This window comes from Pangasianodon hypophthalmus, chromosome 18 (assembly GCF_027358585.1).
Source record: "Pangasianodon hypophthalmus isolate fPanHyp1 chromosome 18, fPanHyp1.pri, whole genome shotgun sequence".
NCBI lineage: Eukaryota > Metazoa > Chordata > Actinopteri > Siluriformes > Pangasiidae > Pangasianodon > Pangasianodon hypophthalmus.
Window position 1 is genome coordinate 1,842,653 of NC_069727.1, and position 17,136 is coordinate 1,859,788.

General features: G+C 42.7%; 1 protein-coding gene across 4 annotated transcripts in view; it reads right to left on the reverse strand.

Moving 5' to 3' along the window:
- kmt2e (lysine (K)-specific methyltransferase 2E) overlaps positions 1–17,136 on the reverse strand; it is a 48,102-nt gene that overhangs the window by 2,761 nt on the left and 28,205 nt on the right. For 3 of the 4 annotated variants that reach the window (XM_034313181.2, XM_053241687.1, XM_053241689.1), the window contains 19 exons: positions 17,115–17,136; positions 16,508–16,647; positions 15,069–15,247; positions 14,915–14,953; positions 13,898–14,098; positions 13,688–13,818; positions 13,453–13,570; positions 13,259–13,368; positions 11,685–11,940; positions 8,442–8,540; positions 5,209–5,382; positions 4,802–5,116; positions 2,536–2,838; positions 2,170–2,311; positions 1,536–1,744; positions 1,279–1,335; positions 764–1,156; positions 429–664; positions 236–318 (listed from right to left, as the gene is read on the reverse strand). The exon at positions 17,115–17,136 is cut by the window's right edge and continues 196 nt beyond it. In XM_034313181.2, coding sequence (XP_034169072.2) covers positions 236–318; positions 429–664; positions 764–1,156; positions 1,279–1,335; positions 1,536–1,744; positions 2,170–2,311; positions 2,536–2,838; positions 4,802–5,116; positions 5,209–5,382; positions 8,442–8,540; positions 11,685–11,940; positions 13,259–13,368; positions 13,453–13,570; positions 13,688–13,818; positions 13,898–14,098; positions 14,915–14,953; positions 15,069–15,247; positions 16,508–16,647; positions 17,115–17,136 — 3,207 coding nt within the window. The remainder of the gene's footprint in view (positions 1–235; positions 319–428; positions 665–763; positions 1,157–1,278; positions 1,336–1,535; positions 1,745–2,169; positions 2,312–2,535; positions 2,839–4,801; positions 5,117–5,208; positions 5,383–8,441; positions 8,541–11,684; positions 11,941–13,258; positions 13,369–13,452; positions 13,571–13,687; positions 13,819–13,897; positions 14,099–14,914; positions 14,954–15,068; positions 15,248–16,507; positions 16,648–17,114) is intronic. The other variant, XM_053241688.1, reaches the window with a different exon arrangement.

Here is a 17,136-nt window from a genome sequence, read left to right on the forward strand (position 1 = left end):
TGGACTGAGATAGACAGACACATGGACAGATAGACAGACATCAGTAAATAAATAAAAATCAGAACATACACTAAATATAAGAGAAGTGACATACTAAGTGAAAGTCACGTTAAATTATGAAAAAAAAGTGGAAACATGCAGCGTGAGAGAGTGTGTGTGTGTGTGTGTATGTGTGTGTGCGCGTGTGTGAGTGAGAGAGAGAGAGAGAGAGAGAGAGAGTGTTTGTGTGTCTGACCTGCGTCTTTGCGGTGGTCACTGAGCAGCAGGGCTCTGTGGTATCCGCGCTCTCGGGCCTGTTCCACTGAAGTTGAAGACACCCTAAACACCAACACCGGACATAAACACTCAGAAATTAAAATATTAGGTATAATAATATAAAACATTAGTATAATGCAGCCGTGAGAGACGCCACATGCTGTGGAACGTACCACTGTCCGTCTCCCCCCTCTTTCTCTCCCTGTTGTGGGGTGTCTGGGTCCTCGCTAGACTGCGGGGTCCTGGAGCCCAGCGTAACCACGGGAACGGCCGAATCAGGCGCTGTTTCCACGGCGACAGGAAAGACGTCCACCGGGGGCGCTGTTGAAAGCGGAGAGCTGCACTCGATCTTGGAGCCTCCGCTGCGTCGAGCTTCACGCTGCCGCTTCCTGTATTCCAGCAGAGACACCTGGGAAAGAGCAGAGAGACAGAGAGAGATGTATGACGACATGAACGTTCACGTGGTTCAGGTCAGTGTGTTAATGCAAGGTGGAGCCCAGAACCTCACCTTCTTCTTCTGTGGAGGATTCTGAGCTGCTCCTGCTCCTTCTGAGGCGTCCCCGCTGAGCGATCGAGTGAAGGCCGCGTTCCCTCCCTCCTCGGCGCAGGGGTAATAGGATGCGGCCTCGCTGAACGCCCCCATGTCCAGCGTGTGTGACGGCGTCAGGTCCCTTAGATTGGAGTTAATAGGGGAGAAAGAAAGACCTCCTCGCTCGGGGCTCTTGATCCACGCGTGGTAGGATGCAGACGGCGCTTCTGTAGTGCCTTCTCCCTCCGTACCCTCCTCTAAAGGTGCTTCATGGGGCTCAGGTAGCGAGGGGGCGGGGCTTTGAGACTCCTGAGGCGCAGTTTCGGGAAGCTTCCTAATAGGAGAAGCCAAAAGCGACGGAGCACGATCGACCTGAGAACAACACAAGTTTAAAAAAAAAATCACATGACTAAGAAGCATCTGGTGCCTGATATGTAATGAAAAGTTAAAAGAAATAAATGTGAGCATGACGAGAGCACTGAGATTAAGCTGACCTCTTGTGTGCTGGGTCTTCGGCTAGCCTCCGGTGAGCTGTCTATCGGCGGCTCGCTCTGCGGACGCGCAAATCATTAATACTCTATAATTTTAATCTCCATGAATAATATACAGAGTTAACAACATGAACAATATGAACTAATGACCCAATAACACAAATAAACATTATAAAAGACTTTTAAAGATTATAAAGCAGTTTAATCCGGTTTAAGCTGAACAGTGATTAATCAGTGCCCTGGTGTGTGTGTGTGTTTACCTCTTGTGGCGCGGTGTGTGCTGGGTTCTGGGAGGTGTGTGTGGGTGTGGAAGGTTCTGGAGACGTGTTCAGGAGCTGAGGTGTTAGCGGGGCGTCGGAGGGTTCGGGTCGTGTTGGTGTAGCACACGGAGAGGCGTACGGTGTGGACGACTCCGATACACACGAGTCCAGCGGACACAAACGTCTTTTCTTCAGCGGCGTGGGCAACTCTGACCACACACACAAACACACACACACACAGGAACACACACACACACCAGAACACACTTTAATATGGTCTGTATAATTAAACATCACCTATAATTTTACTACTGCTACTACTACTAATAACAGAGAAAGCTCAAATAAAAATGAAACCATTTGGAGGAAAAGAAAGAATAAAATACACAGAAAATGAAAGAGACCATAAAAGAAATTCAAGGTAATAAAGATTAAGAAAAACAGAAATAAGGTTGGCTTAAAAGCACACAAAATGATGTAAAAAACAGACAAAAAAAACTATAAAATAAAGAGACAAACAGAAAAAGAAATATAAATTGAAAACATAAGGAAAACAAAAGTATTTGTTTCTGTATTAGACTGTTACAGAACAGTGTTGGTTCTAGTGCCCCCTGGTGTTTGAGGTGTGTGTTACCTGGGCAGGTGCCGTTAAGCGAGATGGGACTGTCAGTGTCTCCGTTGATTGGCGGGGTCAGCGGTCCTTCAGCGGGCATCAGGAGCGTTCGCCCGCCTGGACTCAGACTGCCTTCCTCCTCTAAAGCCTGCTTCAGCCAACGCTACACACACATACACATAGCATAGGTTCAAGTTTATAACACAGCTCCCTATACTTATTCGTAAAAAAGGATTTATTAATATTTACATAATCACAGAAAACAAGCCTAGGGTTAACCAGTTTTAGCAGAAATGTACTATATATATTTCCCCACTTTGGTGCTTGGACCCCGAATGATCGCTAATAATATCTCAAGGCTGAGGTAGTGGGATGTGCTTGACGAACCTTTTTGCAGGAGCCAGAGGTGGGCGGAGTATCGGAGAGTTCTCGTGAGCGGCGGCGAGCAGCGGGCACCGCAGGGGTGCTGGGACTGCGATTGGCCAGGAACGGAGAAGAAAATCGGACGTAGTGCTTGGGTGTGCTGTAGACGTGTGGACTGCAGGCCATCCCGGGCAGAGAGTTGAGCTGCGTGGCTAAAACTTCGGGATCAGTGCTGATCCTCAGCGGCCGGTCAGGAACGGGCTCGGGACTGCGCATTAACACACGCTGCTCCTGCTTCTCCACACTCAGCCACTCGTTCACTAAGTGCTGTGGAGGAGGAGAAAGACAAATGAGAGATGACAAATTACAAAAAAGAGACAAGAAAGACAGAGAGAGAATAAATGAAATATAAGATTGGATAATTAATACAGAATTTGGTAGTGAAACTCATAACTACCCACAAAGTATCTACAGGTTCAAGGATAATGCTGTCTGAACGTTGCTCAGAGACTAGGCCAACCATGGCAATGTAAACCTGAACATCTTCCAGGGATGATGGCAACAACGACAACATTGATGTTGACTGTTGACCCAATTTTAGATGTCAGTGTTGATGTTTAACCAAATCATGTGAGATTGGACCAATAATGTCAACACTGACCTAAATGTCAACTGCATACTGGGTCAGCGATGACCACGTTGACAAGAACGTTGCCAGAAATCAGGCCAGCAATATCAATGCTGGTCCAAATGTCATTCAGAGATCAACAAACTTGACTTTGACCCAACACTGTCAGAGCCAAAACGACAAGGCTGACCTGAAGGTTTTCCAAATACTGACTCTGACAGTACAAGACTATGATTGATCCAAACATCACTGTCATTGCTGATCTAATTTCTAGACCAAATCTGTGTCAAAAACCCAGTGTTAACTCGAATGTTGTTCAGTGATCAAGTCAACAGCGCTGGCCCATCATTGCTGGAGATCTGGTCAACAATACAATTTGTGGCCCGAGTACTGTCCTTTGATCAGGCAAACGTTATTGACATTAACCCAAACGTTGTCATGATATTGGGACGACTACATGGATGAAGGCCCAAACGTCATCTGAAGACTGGGCCAATGACAATGATCTTTGTCCAGATCAGGGCAACGATATCTATGTTGATCCAATCGACGTCCACTGGTGTCACTGTCACTGCTGACCCAACCTTGGTCCAGAGATTGGATCAGCGATGATGATGATGATGTTGTTTACCAAACGTTGTCTGGAGATCTGGGCAACGTCTTCAATGTTGACCCAAATATTGTTCAGAGATCAAGTCAAGAATATCAGAGTTAACCCAAACACAGTTAGAGGTCTGGACAACAACATTGATGTTGATCCCAATGGAAATCAGGCCAAAACACAGACTCAGAAGATTTCCATTGCATTTTTGATTGCATTGAGATCAATTCAACAGTATCAATGTTGAATACATCATCATCCAGAGATTGGGGATTCTAACGTTGTCTTTAGATGAGGGAAAGAACAGCGATGCCGAGACAAACTTTACTTTTAGATTGGGAAGATTGGGCCCACGATGATGATGGTGATGATGATGATGATGATGATGATAAGTCAAATCAGCCAAAGATCAGGGCAACAATGTCTATGTCAATTCAATCTTTGTCCAGAGGTATTTTTGACATAGTTGGCCAAACCATTGTGACCAAACATTCAAATTCAAATTTTATGTCACATGCATAACCATACACAGTACGACTTGTAGTGAAATGCTTTATACAACTGTTCCAACATAAAAAAGAAAATACAGAAAAATATTAAATATAAAGAAAAATATACACATAAAAAATATATGAAGGAATTTTAAAAAGTGTATAAGAATATCTATGTATGTATGGATGGTGGCAGCAGCAGTCCGACACTACCGATATAAAGTGCAGTTTGTGCAGATATGTGCCGTTTGTGTGATGTAACACTGTCCTGAGATCGGGTGAACGCTGCCTACGTGAATCCAGTCATCATGTTATTGTAACTGTTTACACGACCTTGGTCTGGAGATCAGGCCATCAGTGTTGATGCTGATAATGATGTCTGGACATCTGATTAACAATCATGACATTTACCTGAACATTTCCATATTTTAATGTATTTGGGCTAAAATAAGTTAATGCCTATTTCTAATCTTAAAGTTGACCAGTTGTAGTGAGCGGCTCCTTAAAGACAGAAGCTCTTCAGACTGAAAGGTGTAATGACTGTGGTGTAACGAGAGGGTTCTGATTTACCTTTTTCGTTTTGGGATACTTGTGCCCAGGTGAGGTGTGAGGTGGGCTGGCAGTGGCGTCTGGGGCGTGAGTAGGTGGAGCTTCAGTCTCGGGCACCGCTCCCGTGTCCCCATCCTGTGTTTCCGCCATCAGCTGGGTTTCGAGAGCGTCTCCGGGGGACGCCGGCGGCGGGTCGGAGCAGGCGCTGGCCGTGCGTGTTCGCCGTCTCTGCTGCCCGATGTGTGTCCGGTTCCGAGAGAAGCTCTTCCTCTGCTTGTTCCGGCTGACCTTTGCTGCCTTCTGAGCCGCCTCCTCCTTTACCGGCTCCAACAGCGGCTAAACGTCAAAAACACAACCACAGACCATGTCAGAATAATATAAATTATACTGAAACTCTACCTAAGAATAAATCTAAATGTGCTGCCTACCGTAGCAGGTGACTCGACCTCTGGAGTGGCAGGAGGCTCTTCTTTAATTTCACTCCGAGTTCCCACCTCTCCCTTGGTGCCGATTCTTTCCAGAGCTTGCTCCCTCCGCTTCTCCCTCTTCTCCATGCGGGCAAACGCCTGAAGGATGGCCTCCATCTTCCTCTCCTCACGTGTCTATACAAACATCAAGACAAAGCAAGAGGGGGATAAGGATGTGTGAGAAACTGCTCGGAGTCGTGGAGGCAGGAGACCAGCAGCAGAGAAAGGGCAGAGAACAGATAGCAACAGAGCTTTTTTAGAAAATCATTTTGCGGCCAACAGACTAATGTTCCTACCTTGCTTGTAATATAAATTATGTGGTCTTGCTTGTCTTCTCCTACTGAGCTCAGATCCCACACTGACATGCTTAGCAGTGGTGGCTCAATGGCTAAGGCTCTGGGTTACTGATCAGAAGATCAGTGGTTCAAGCCCCAGCACTGCCAAGCTGACACTGTTAGGCCCTTGACCTTAACCTGCTCTGCTCCAGAGGCGCTGTATCACGGCTGACTCTGCGCTCTGACCCCAGCTTCCTAACGAGCTGGGATATGCGAAGAAAAGAATTTCACGGTGCTGTAAAATTATGTGACAAATAAACACTTCTTCTTGTTCGAACAGTTCAAGAAGTGATTTCCTGATCCTGAAGGAACATCAAGGAAGGATCAGTCTGTGACTCATCAACGACTTCAAAAAGCTCAGCCACACTTTACCAAATTTTCTTGTCAACTCAGATACATTTACAGCAGTTACTTCAGCTGTCACTTACAGACGCAGAAGTCAGAGTCAAAGCTCTCATTCAATTCCATTTTAATCCACACCAGCTACATAAGACATTTAATACACTTGCTTTATGCTTTGTCTCTTTCTACCCCCCATTTATGCACATGAAATGTAAACTCTATAGAAACCCACTGAAATTACAAAACCACACTTTCTATACGATGTCTCACGTCACATTTTTTTGGTGAACGGTTGTGTAATTAGAGCTGGCAGATCACTACGGACAAAACAAGCTTAGTAATGAAAACCCGAGAGCAAACCAGACTTAGCAATGTGCGTTACAAACTGAGGGATGTTTATTTATTCGGGAGAGCGTGATCAGCTTTGCTGAAAGGGGCGTGGCTCGGAGCAGGCATAGTTAGCCACAGATTCTGGTAGCTCTCCGACTAGGCTTATTCCATTAATCATTGAACATTAAACAGTTAATAGATCTCGCAAAGTAAACAAAAAATGGCAAGAAATGTAAACTAACATCCTCGTGACTGAAACACTGGAGCTGCCAAAACAGATTAAAAGTGATGTACGCTGTCACTCGTTCTCCTGTCAGTAGCAAGCACAGAAACGCAGCTGAAATGGTGTGGATTTGGGCTAACATTCAGCTAATCTGCTAGTCAGCTAGCTTGCCAAATAGCTAGTACTGAAGTTTCAGCAGATGTTGTATACATATGGAGCCACATTAGTTTCATAAAACCAAATGAAGAACAAAAGTTAAAGACGTGGAACGTGGTACATTTTGTTCTGGTTTATAAATCTGGAGCAAAGCCTTAAAAATCACGTTGCGCTCCTGATGTCTACAGTAACGTCCACTTGATCCCTCAGCTAGGAAACGTCACTACAGTCCTTCAGATGATCACAGTGATCCAACCGAAGGGAATTAGAGAGAAAGTGGAAAACAGGAGGATGTGTTTAAAGCAGCAGTGGTACAGAGGGTTATTGAGTTTTCTCCGTCATTAGTAGCTGAGCAACACTACAGCATCCTGTCAGTATGACTCAGCAATGCAATGTGACAGCTGGGACAGTTCTCCAGAGACAGAGAGAGAGAGAGAGAGAGAGAGATGTCTGTGACCTCATGGTTTCAGAATAGCAGGCTTTCAAGCAGTTGGAAGATGCTGAAAAACTGCTAGTGGGAGATGGACAGGAAGGTTTAATCTTGAACAGATTCAGTGCCTGAAATAACCGACAAATACTGTGATCATTCACTGACGTATTAAATCACCCAGGAGTCTGACAGCATGTAAACTGTCTAGCAACGCTAGCACAGTTAGCGTTCTCCTCCAGTTGGAAAGATGAGGAGGCTTTGCGTGTCTCAAAGGAAGAATGAACATCTGTTCCGCTGAGGCTGATCGCTGCTTTGTGATAAAGGACACAGGTAGAAAGGACTGTGTATGAAGAAAAAGTGTCCAAGAGAATGCCATTTCCATTTCTGATATCGTTTCAGTCATTTCTGTTCATGTTTTGCAGTGCCTTGCATATGTTTTCACCCTTCCCCTGAACTTTTCCACTTGCTGGAACTGAAACAGACTTCCCCAGGATTATATGTCATAAAGTATCCCTGAGAACACCATCTTTACTGTGAAGCATGGTGGTGGTAGCATCATGATCAGAGTTACCCTTGGTCTCTCGGTCACTCTAAACTGGTGGATGGTCTCCTCTGGAGAGAATCAATGTGATACGATTAATGTTTAATGTTGAAGTTTTTATAACCAAACCCTGAATCATACTCTTCCAGAACTTTGTCCATAACTTGTTTCGATAGCTCCATGATGCTGTCCTGGAGTTCTTCCAGGAACAGGTGTATTTATAGAGCTCATGTGACACCTTAAGTGCACACAGGTCGACTCCATTTGCCTAATTATGTCACTTCTGATGGAAACTAATTTAGGGCGAATATTTAAGCAAGGTGCAGTACATGATCCCCATAACCAATCCCTAATCGCGTGAACCCAATACTCATCTTGACTAGGTTATGGGAGAAAATCTAATATAAATATATACATTTTACACAGCATAAGAATTCACAAGTATGAGTTATGCACAAAGTGGTGTTCCCAAAAAAATTACTGTCTTTTGGGGAAAAAATGTTGAGTTGTTGGAGAAGAAGAGAAAGTGAACACTGATGGAAGGTTAAAGGTGAAAAAGAAAAAGAAAAAAATCTGGACTATGACACGATTGATCAGGGTTAAGCAGAGGACGAAGCACCAGCGAGGCAGCAGGTGGCAGTAGAGACTCAGTCACACACACATACCTCAACACACACGTCAACACACACCCACAGGAGGGCAAAAGGGATGCCTGCGAAAGAGGGAGGGGGAGGGGGGGGTTGCAGCAGCGTTTCCGTGGAAACCGTGAGCGAGCGAGGGAGCGAGCGAGCGCCGCGGCGACACCAGCGTCCACCCCGGCGGCACGCACACACTTACCATCTTCCTCCTCCTCTCTGCCATGTGCTCCTCTGTCTCCATCTCTACGTCATTGCTAATGGAGGTTTTCTCTTCTAGATCCTCAATTAACTCAGGATCCTGTAAGAGGGGGAGAGGGGCCTTATTCATCCTCTGCCTTCATTCAGCACCGGGAGAGAGGGATGACACAGAGGGGGAAAGAAAGAGAGGAGGAGGAACGATGGGGAGACGTCGATGAGCGAGACCGGGCTCGGACCGGGTCGGCGTTTAGGGTCAGGTGTCGGCCCACTTTACTCTCTTTATTATTCCCCAAAGGAGGCATCACACAGTACATTTTTCTCTTATTTATTCTTATTTATTTTTGTCTTCTCTTATTTAATGTATCTATTATTATCTTTTATGTTTTATTTTTCCTATTTACTTCAGATTTTAATTCTAAAGTACAATGAACCTTTAATCATTTTTTCACTTAAAAAATTCTTTTTATTTTATGTATTTTCATATTTTTAATTTTTTTTTATTTCTATCATTCATACTTCTTAATACTTTTAGTATCATGTAACATTAAACAATTCTTTCTTTCACACAGAATAATCAAAAACAATAATTTTTTAAATGTTATATATTTTTATATTCATTTTGTGTGTATATATATATATATATATATATATGTATATATATATATATATATATATATATATATATATATATATATTATTTAGTTAATTTAAATTTTATGTAATTATATTTTGTTATTCATTTCATTTTTCTTTTATTCATTTTATTTTTTTGTCCTAATTTTATAAATCACCTGTATTAGGGTTTCCTTTATTTTCGGGATAGTAATTTTTTATTCTGTTAATGATGCATGTCTTTAAAGAAGAAAGGGAAAAATGTGGACAGATTATCATCACACCGGTGCTTTAGTATTATTTTTTTAGAATTGTTTGTTTAAAATAATAGTTTAAAGTGATGTATTTATGGTAAAGCTCATTGCCGAAACAACATACAATCAGTGATGAATGAAGTATAAACCTGTGATATTTAATACAGTGTGTGTGTGTGTGTGTGTGTGTACTGATCAGTGGAGCGAGTGAGTGGTGGCTGCTGTCGCATTTCGACATCGCAGCTGCTGCTGCAGGTGACCTTCATCACAGTCCAGATAACGTTCGATTTGCCCAAGACCTTGTTTAACTGCTTTCTCAAGGATTTCTGAAAAATCGTCTCGGTTAAATTACGGTCTGAAAAATGATCCACACTAAAAGAGAGTCCAAACTAAAATTTAAAAAATACAGAAAAACGACCCAGGAGAACAAAAAAAGCATCTAAAAAATTTCTCTAACCTAAAATGAGTAGCACAAGTCTAATTACTTCTTGTTACTAATGTGTGTGTTCCTGAAGTCCCCTTAAAAATAAACTTCACACAGATAGGATACTATTGAAGAACAACTATTTCACACATTTGACCTTGTGACCTTTACCCTGTTTGGATCAATTCCAAATCCTAATCAGTTCATCTGCTGGTTGTGATAATTCCCTATAAATCCTACAAATTCAACCACACTGGTCTTGAGATATCACGCTAAGGAGAATCTCAGACAGAAGCATGAAACCCGAAAATCTACCAAGGAGAGTAACCCAGGCTAAAAAAACTACCCAAGAGAGTAACCCAGGCTAAAAAAACTACCCAAGAGAGTAACCCAGGCTAAAAAACTCAGAAGCATGAAACCCGAAAATCTAGCGTCACTAACACAGTGAAAGAGGCATAAAAAAGATCAAGGAAACTAATGGAGAATTAAAAAAAAAAAAAAAAAAATTCAGAGAATAATCCAACAATCAAAACAAAACTGAAACTATACACCTGTAGAAATAATTAAAATAAAGCCGTATTAAAATAATAACTAAAATCACAGACACAAATCCAGCCACAAATAATAATCCTTTTTAGGAAAGTCAAGAAAGTACACCAGAGAGTAACCCAAGCTAAAGAACTACCCGAGAAAGTAACCCAGGATAAAGAACTATCCGAGAGAGTAACCCAGGCTAAAGAACTATCCGGGAAAGTAACCCAGGCTAAAGAACTATCCGAGAGAGTAACCCAGGCTAAAGAACTACCCGAGAAAGTAACCCAGGATAAAGAACTATCCGAGAGAGTAACCCAGGCTAAATAACTACCCGAGAGAGTAACCCAGGCTAAAGAACTATCCGAGAGAGTAACCCAGGCTAAAGAACTATCCGAGAGAGTAACCCAGGCTAAATAACTACCCGAGAGAGTAACCCAAGCTAAAGAACTATCCGAGAGAGTAACCCAGGCTAAAGAACTATCCGAGAGAGTAACCCAGGCTAAAGAACTATCCGAGAGAGTAACCCAGGCCAAAGAACTATCCGGGAAAGTAACCCAGGCTAAAGAACTATCCGAGAGAGTAACCCAGGCTAAAGAACTATCCGGGAAAGTAACCCAGGCTAAAGAACTATCCGAGAGAGTAACCCAGGCTAAAGAACTATCCGGGAAAGTAACCCAGGCTAAAGAACTATCCGGGAAAGTAACCCAGGCTAAAGAACTATCCAAGGGAGTAACCCAGGATAAAGAACTATCCAAGGGAGTAACCCAGGCTAAAGAACTACCCGAGAGAGTAACCCAGGCTAAAGAACTATCCAAGGGAGTAACCCAGGCTAAAGAACTATCTGAGGGAGTAACCCAGGCTAAAGACCTACCCGAAAAAGAAACCCAGGCTAAAGAACTGCCCAAGAGAGTAAAGCTGACTAAAAAAAAAAAAAAATCCGAGAGAGTAACCCAGGCCTAAGAACTACCCGACTAACTTCCTGCCTAGAAAACTTTGGTTTGGTTCTGGAGCTCAAGGGTTTGATCCCAAATCTCACTAACACATCTGTGCCCTGAGTAAGCGTCTACACTTCCCAAGTACAATAACACAAAGTGTAACCTGGGTGTGTAAACACCACAATGCAGGCAGGACAGATTACACCTGTGTCCCTCAAGCAGAGACGTAATGTAACAGAGAGGTGAGGAAAGAGGGATGAAGAGGATGGAGGGGTGAGGAGGAAAGAGGGATGAGGAGGATGGAGAACAAAATGGCTGACAACATGATAAAGAAACAAACATGCAATAAGTGAAAATAAATAAATGTAAAATAAAGATATCGTGTAATGTGTAAGAATAAATAAAAAGTAAATGAGAGTGAATTGAACGTCTATGTGATAAAGAGTGTGTGTGTGTGTGTGTGTGTGTGTGTATACACACTGTACCTGGTTGTTAGAGATGGACACTCGTAGAGGAGACAGCTTCCTCTGTTTGCTGTCGTTGTTCGTTTTGCCCTTGGGTCCGTCGCAGTCCAGGGTGAGGTTCTGGTTCTGGCCGGCCTCGTCCCGAATCGCCGGCTCTTTATCTTTCCTTCCTCTGCGCCGTGTAGCAGAACCCAGGTTCTCCGTGGGCTCCAGGTTGTGTTTGAGAACAGGACATTCCTGATTCCCTCTTACACACGCACAGTCCACCTTATATTTACTACACACACACACACACACACACACACACACACACACACACACAGATGACTGTCAAAGAGGGTGCACAGGGTATTCTATTCTTTTTTTGTGAGTGTGATCGTGTTTTAATGGTGAATGTCGGCGTTTTAATGGTGAATGTCAGTTTTAATGGAGAACGTCGGCGTTTTAATGGTGAATGTCATTGTTTTAATGGAGAACGTCATCGTTTTAATGGTGAATGTCATCGTTTTAATGGTGAATGTCATCGTTTTAATGGAGAACGTCATCGTTTTAATGGTGAATGTCATCGTTTTAATGGTGAATGTCATCGTTTTAATGGTGAATGTCATCGTTTTAATGGAGAACGTCATCGTTTTAATGGTGAATGTCATCGTTTTAATGGTGAATGTCATCGTTTTAATGGAGAACGTCATCGTTTTAATGGAGAACGTCATCGTTTTAATGGTGAATGTCAGTTTTAATGGAGAACGTCGGCATTTTAATGGTGAATGTCATTGTTTTAATGGTGAATGTCATCGTTTTAATGGTGAATGTCATCGTTTTAATGGTGAATGTCATCGTTTTAATGGAGAACGTCATCGTTTTAATGGTGAATGTCATCGTTTTAATGGAGAACGTCGGCGTTTTAACGGTGAATGTCGGTGTTTTAACGGAGAACGTCGGCGTTTTAATGGAGAATGTCATAGTTTTAATGGTGAATGTCATAGTTTTAGTGGAGAACGTCAGCGTTTTAATGGAGAACGTCGGCGTTTTAATGGTGAATGTCATCGTTTTAATGGTGAATGTCATCGTTTTAATGGAGAACGTCATCGTTTTAATGGTGAATGTCATCGTTTTAACGGAGAACGTCGGCGTTTTAACGGAGAACGTCGGCGTTTTAACGGAGAATGTCATAGTTTTAATGGTGAATGTCATAGTTTTAGTGGAGAACGTCAGCGTTTTAATGGAGAACGTCGGCGTTTTAATGGAGAACGTCGGCGTTTTAATGGAGAATGTCGGCGTTTTAATGGAGAATGTCGGCGTTTTAACGGTGAATTTCGGCGTTTTAATGGAGAATGTCGGCGTTTTTACGGTGAATGTCGGCGTTTTATTGGTGAATGTCTGCGTTTTATTGGTGAATGGCGGCGTTTTATTGGTGAATGTCGGTGTTTCTGAAGACGAATTTCGGTGTTTTATTGGTGAATGTCAGTGTTTTTGAAGGTGAATTTTGGTGTTTGATGGACAATGTCGGGGTTTGATGATGCAGTGCGCTCTAAGAACACATATTTCTGTGTGTGTGTGTGTGTGTGTGTGTGTGTGTGTGTGTGTGCGCTCACCAGTTGCTGTAGTCGTAGTCGAACCCGATGGTGATCTCGCTGCCTTTAGGTATCGATCTCAGCGAGTAGATGTACAAGTGCAACATGCCGTCCTCGATCACATGACGCACCTGAGACAGGAACAGGAAGTAAGGTTTGCACACTCATTTCAGTCGCAGTTATTGTAGCATGATGTCATGTCAGTGATCGCTCACCTCTGCGTTGGGTGTGCAGGACCGGCGAATAAACCGCGCTTCGTTTCCGAAGCTACGCGCGTCCACACACATCTCCAAACCGTCGAACTTTGAGTAAAACAATACGAACGGGTACGGCCTGCGGGGAAACGACGCGACACGACACGTCAACGAACTTCCTGTCGCCCATTTATGGTGATAAATATTCTGTAACTGAACGTATATAAAATAAACAGATATTTATTGAGCTCTTCACCTTTTAAAGAAGTAGCCGTTCGCCTCAAACTGCTGGCGGAGCATGAACTTCCCCCTGTACTCGATCAGCAGGGAGTCCGCCGCTAAATCCCGCACCGCCTTCAGGATCCGCTTATTCTTCTGCATGTGACTCTGAAACACCCAGACGTAATCAACATACAGACTCGCATTGTCAAGCTGTGTGTGTGTGTGTGTGTGTGTGTGTGTGTACCTCTACAGGTGGTTTGAAGGCAGCGGGGTGTGTGTTGTAGGCGAGTGCTTTGCCGTCCCGAGCCTCTTTGACACGCAGCAGCACTCGCACGTCGTCGCTGTACTGATTGGTGCTCGCCTCCTCGTAGCGCTCCATCCACGACTTCACCTTACTCTCCCACAGAGACGGAGAGTCCATGGGCTCACACTCCGGAGCCGAGCCCTGACACACACACACACACACACACACACACACACACACACCAATTAATACACACAGCGACTTATATCAAGAACAAGTTTATACACATAAGCTGCTGTCATTTACACAGCAATACAAACATTCAGCACACACACACACATATACACACACACACACAGTTATACACACAGTTACACACACACAGTTATACACACAGTTACACACACACATTTATACACACAAAAACACACACAAATCTCAAACTCTCACACACACATTCACACTTCAACGCACAAACAGTCACGCACACGCAAAAACATTAACACACACACACACACAAACATTAACACACACACACACACACCAATTAATACACACAGCGACTTATATCAAGAACACGTTTATACACATAAGCTGCTGTCATTTACACAGCAATACAAACATTCAGCACACACACACACACACACATTTATACACACACACGTTTATACACACAAAAACACACATACACACACAAATGCGCACACAAACCTCAAACTCTCACACACACATTCACACTTCAACACACAAACAGTCCGGTGCACAAACAGTCACTGAAACTCAAACACACACACACAAACATTAACACACACAAAAACACTCGTACACACACACAGTTGGACGCAGAAACACTCAAGCTCACACACACACACACACACACAAATATTTGCACACACTCATGCACACTCATGCACACTCATGCATACAAACATTCACACACATACATACACACGCACACACAGACTCACTACACACACTCGTGCACACACACAGTTGTAGTGCAGTCATGTGACCCACCTTGACTCTGTTTGACTTCCTGGAGCCTTCTCTAAACGCCTGAACAACAGAGACACATAAAGAGAGTAAGACACAACACATCTCTCTCCCTCAGCTGTGTGTGTGTGTGTGTGTGTGTGTGTGTGTGTGTGTGTGTGTGTGTGTGTGTGTGGACCTTCTTGGCGCGGGCGGGCGGGGCCGGCTCCTTCTCTCCGCTCTTCTTGCGCTTTTTGTCGTTCTGCTTGTTGCCGAGGCGGCCGGTGGTGAGCGTGATGCTGCTCGGCGTGTGCTGGAACGTGGTGTAGAGCTCCAGAGGAACTTCATCACCGCTCTCTGTAGCACTGGTGTCTCCATCTGACACACACACACACACACACACACACACACACACACTCTTTAATCATGGTTCTCAGCATAACTCCAGTACGTTTCAGATTCAGCGTTAGCGTCATCACCTCCCGCACTAACACACCGGTAAATAATGACGATAACGTAAAGATAAAAAATAAAAGAAATAGTTATTTCTGAAATATTGAGTGTTTAATAAAATGTAAAATATTGGATAGCTAAATGTTTACAATAAAATTAAAATTAAATTTGGTGTTAAATCTCTTCGACTTTCTTATTAAAGGTTTTTATGTTGATTATTTTAATTGCAGAAGACGTATAAAAACAAAAACATAAACATTTACATTATTCAAAAAAATACTTAAATACATTACGACATCAAAATCAATAAATAAAAAGAAAAAATAAATACATTTATTTAAAAAAAACAACATAAATGAATGGAAATAAAATAATGTTTAATGACTCATTAGTGATAAGAGAATTATTTAGAAATAATTTTAATTATTTGAAATAAATTAATTAATTAAAACAAACTAAAATAAATAAATAAATGACTTTATTAAAAATGAAAATATTAATGTTTTAATGAACGATTTAGAATTACTCAGAGTAAGAAAGAAAGTAAAAGAAATGAATGAAAAAAAAATATTTAAAATAATTAATTAAATAAATTAGGATAAACTTTTAAATAAATAAATAACTTAAAAAAAACAAATAAGCAAAATAAAATTTATAAATATAATCAGTGAATTAAGGTTCATTAAGCTGAATTAATTCAATTTAATGAAAGAAAAATAAACAAATAATTGAAAATCTAACAAACGAAGTAATAAACAATGGAGATTTGAAATATAGAGTATTTTATTGCTGCTGTTCACTTAGAAACAACTTTATCTCCGGATTTTATTTTATTTTTTTTAAAAGGAATCAGAGTGAAACTGCTGCAGTGTGTCTGATGAGCGTGATCCTGATCTCTCCTCGGCAGGAGGCTGAACTAAAGAGGGCGAGCAGAAAACAGTGCAGCGTCCTCTGGGACGAGTGTGTGTGTGTGTGTGTGTGTGTTACAACAGAGAGAAGTCCAGCAGGGGGCAACAGAGTGATACACACACACACACACACACACACACACAGTGCACTGTTGACATTCCTGTGTGTTACAGTGGGTTTTTAATGCACAAAGAGGATGTGGTGTGTGTGTGTGTGTGTGTGTGTGTGTGTGTGTGTGTGTGTGTGTGTGTGAGAGAGAGAGAGACGAGGACTCACCGGACATGTTCTCTCTCTTCCTGGTCTGCAGCAGGATGGCGCGCTCTCGGTCGAGACTACGCGGCTGGCAGCGTTCACACAGGTACGTCTCGGGAATGTGCTGCCGATCGATACCCATACAGTCTATATGCTGCCACACACTACACCACACACACACACACACACACACACACGGAACGACTGTTTATAGCTGCTATAACGTAAGTGAGAACAGGAACTAACTTGTTTAATGTTAAATGTAGCTATAAACGGATAAAAACCACAGTCACGTTCTTAAATGAATAAACACGTCTTTTATAAAGTAACAATCTTAATAAGCAGGTCCATCGGCCATCGTTGCTGCTGTGTGTGTGTGTGTGTGTGTCATACGTGTGTGTATGATGTACGATACGTGTGTGTGATGTGTTTGTGATGTACGATACGTGTGTGATACGTGTGTGTATGATACACGCATGTGTACGTGTGAGATGATACGTGTGTGTGTGATGTGTGTAATGTATGATACGTGTGTGTGATACGTGTGTGTATCATACGTGTGTGTGTATCATACGTGTGTGTGTATCATACGCGCGTGTGTGTGTGTGTGATGCGCCCGCGCGCTCCTCACCTGCACTTGTCGCAGCAGATCA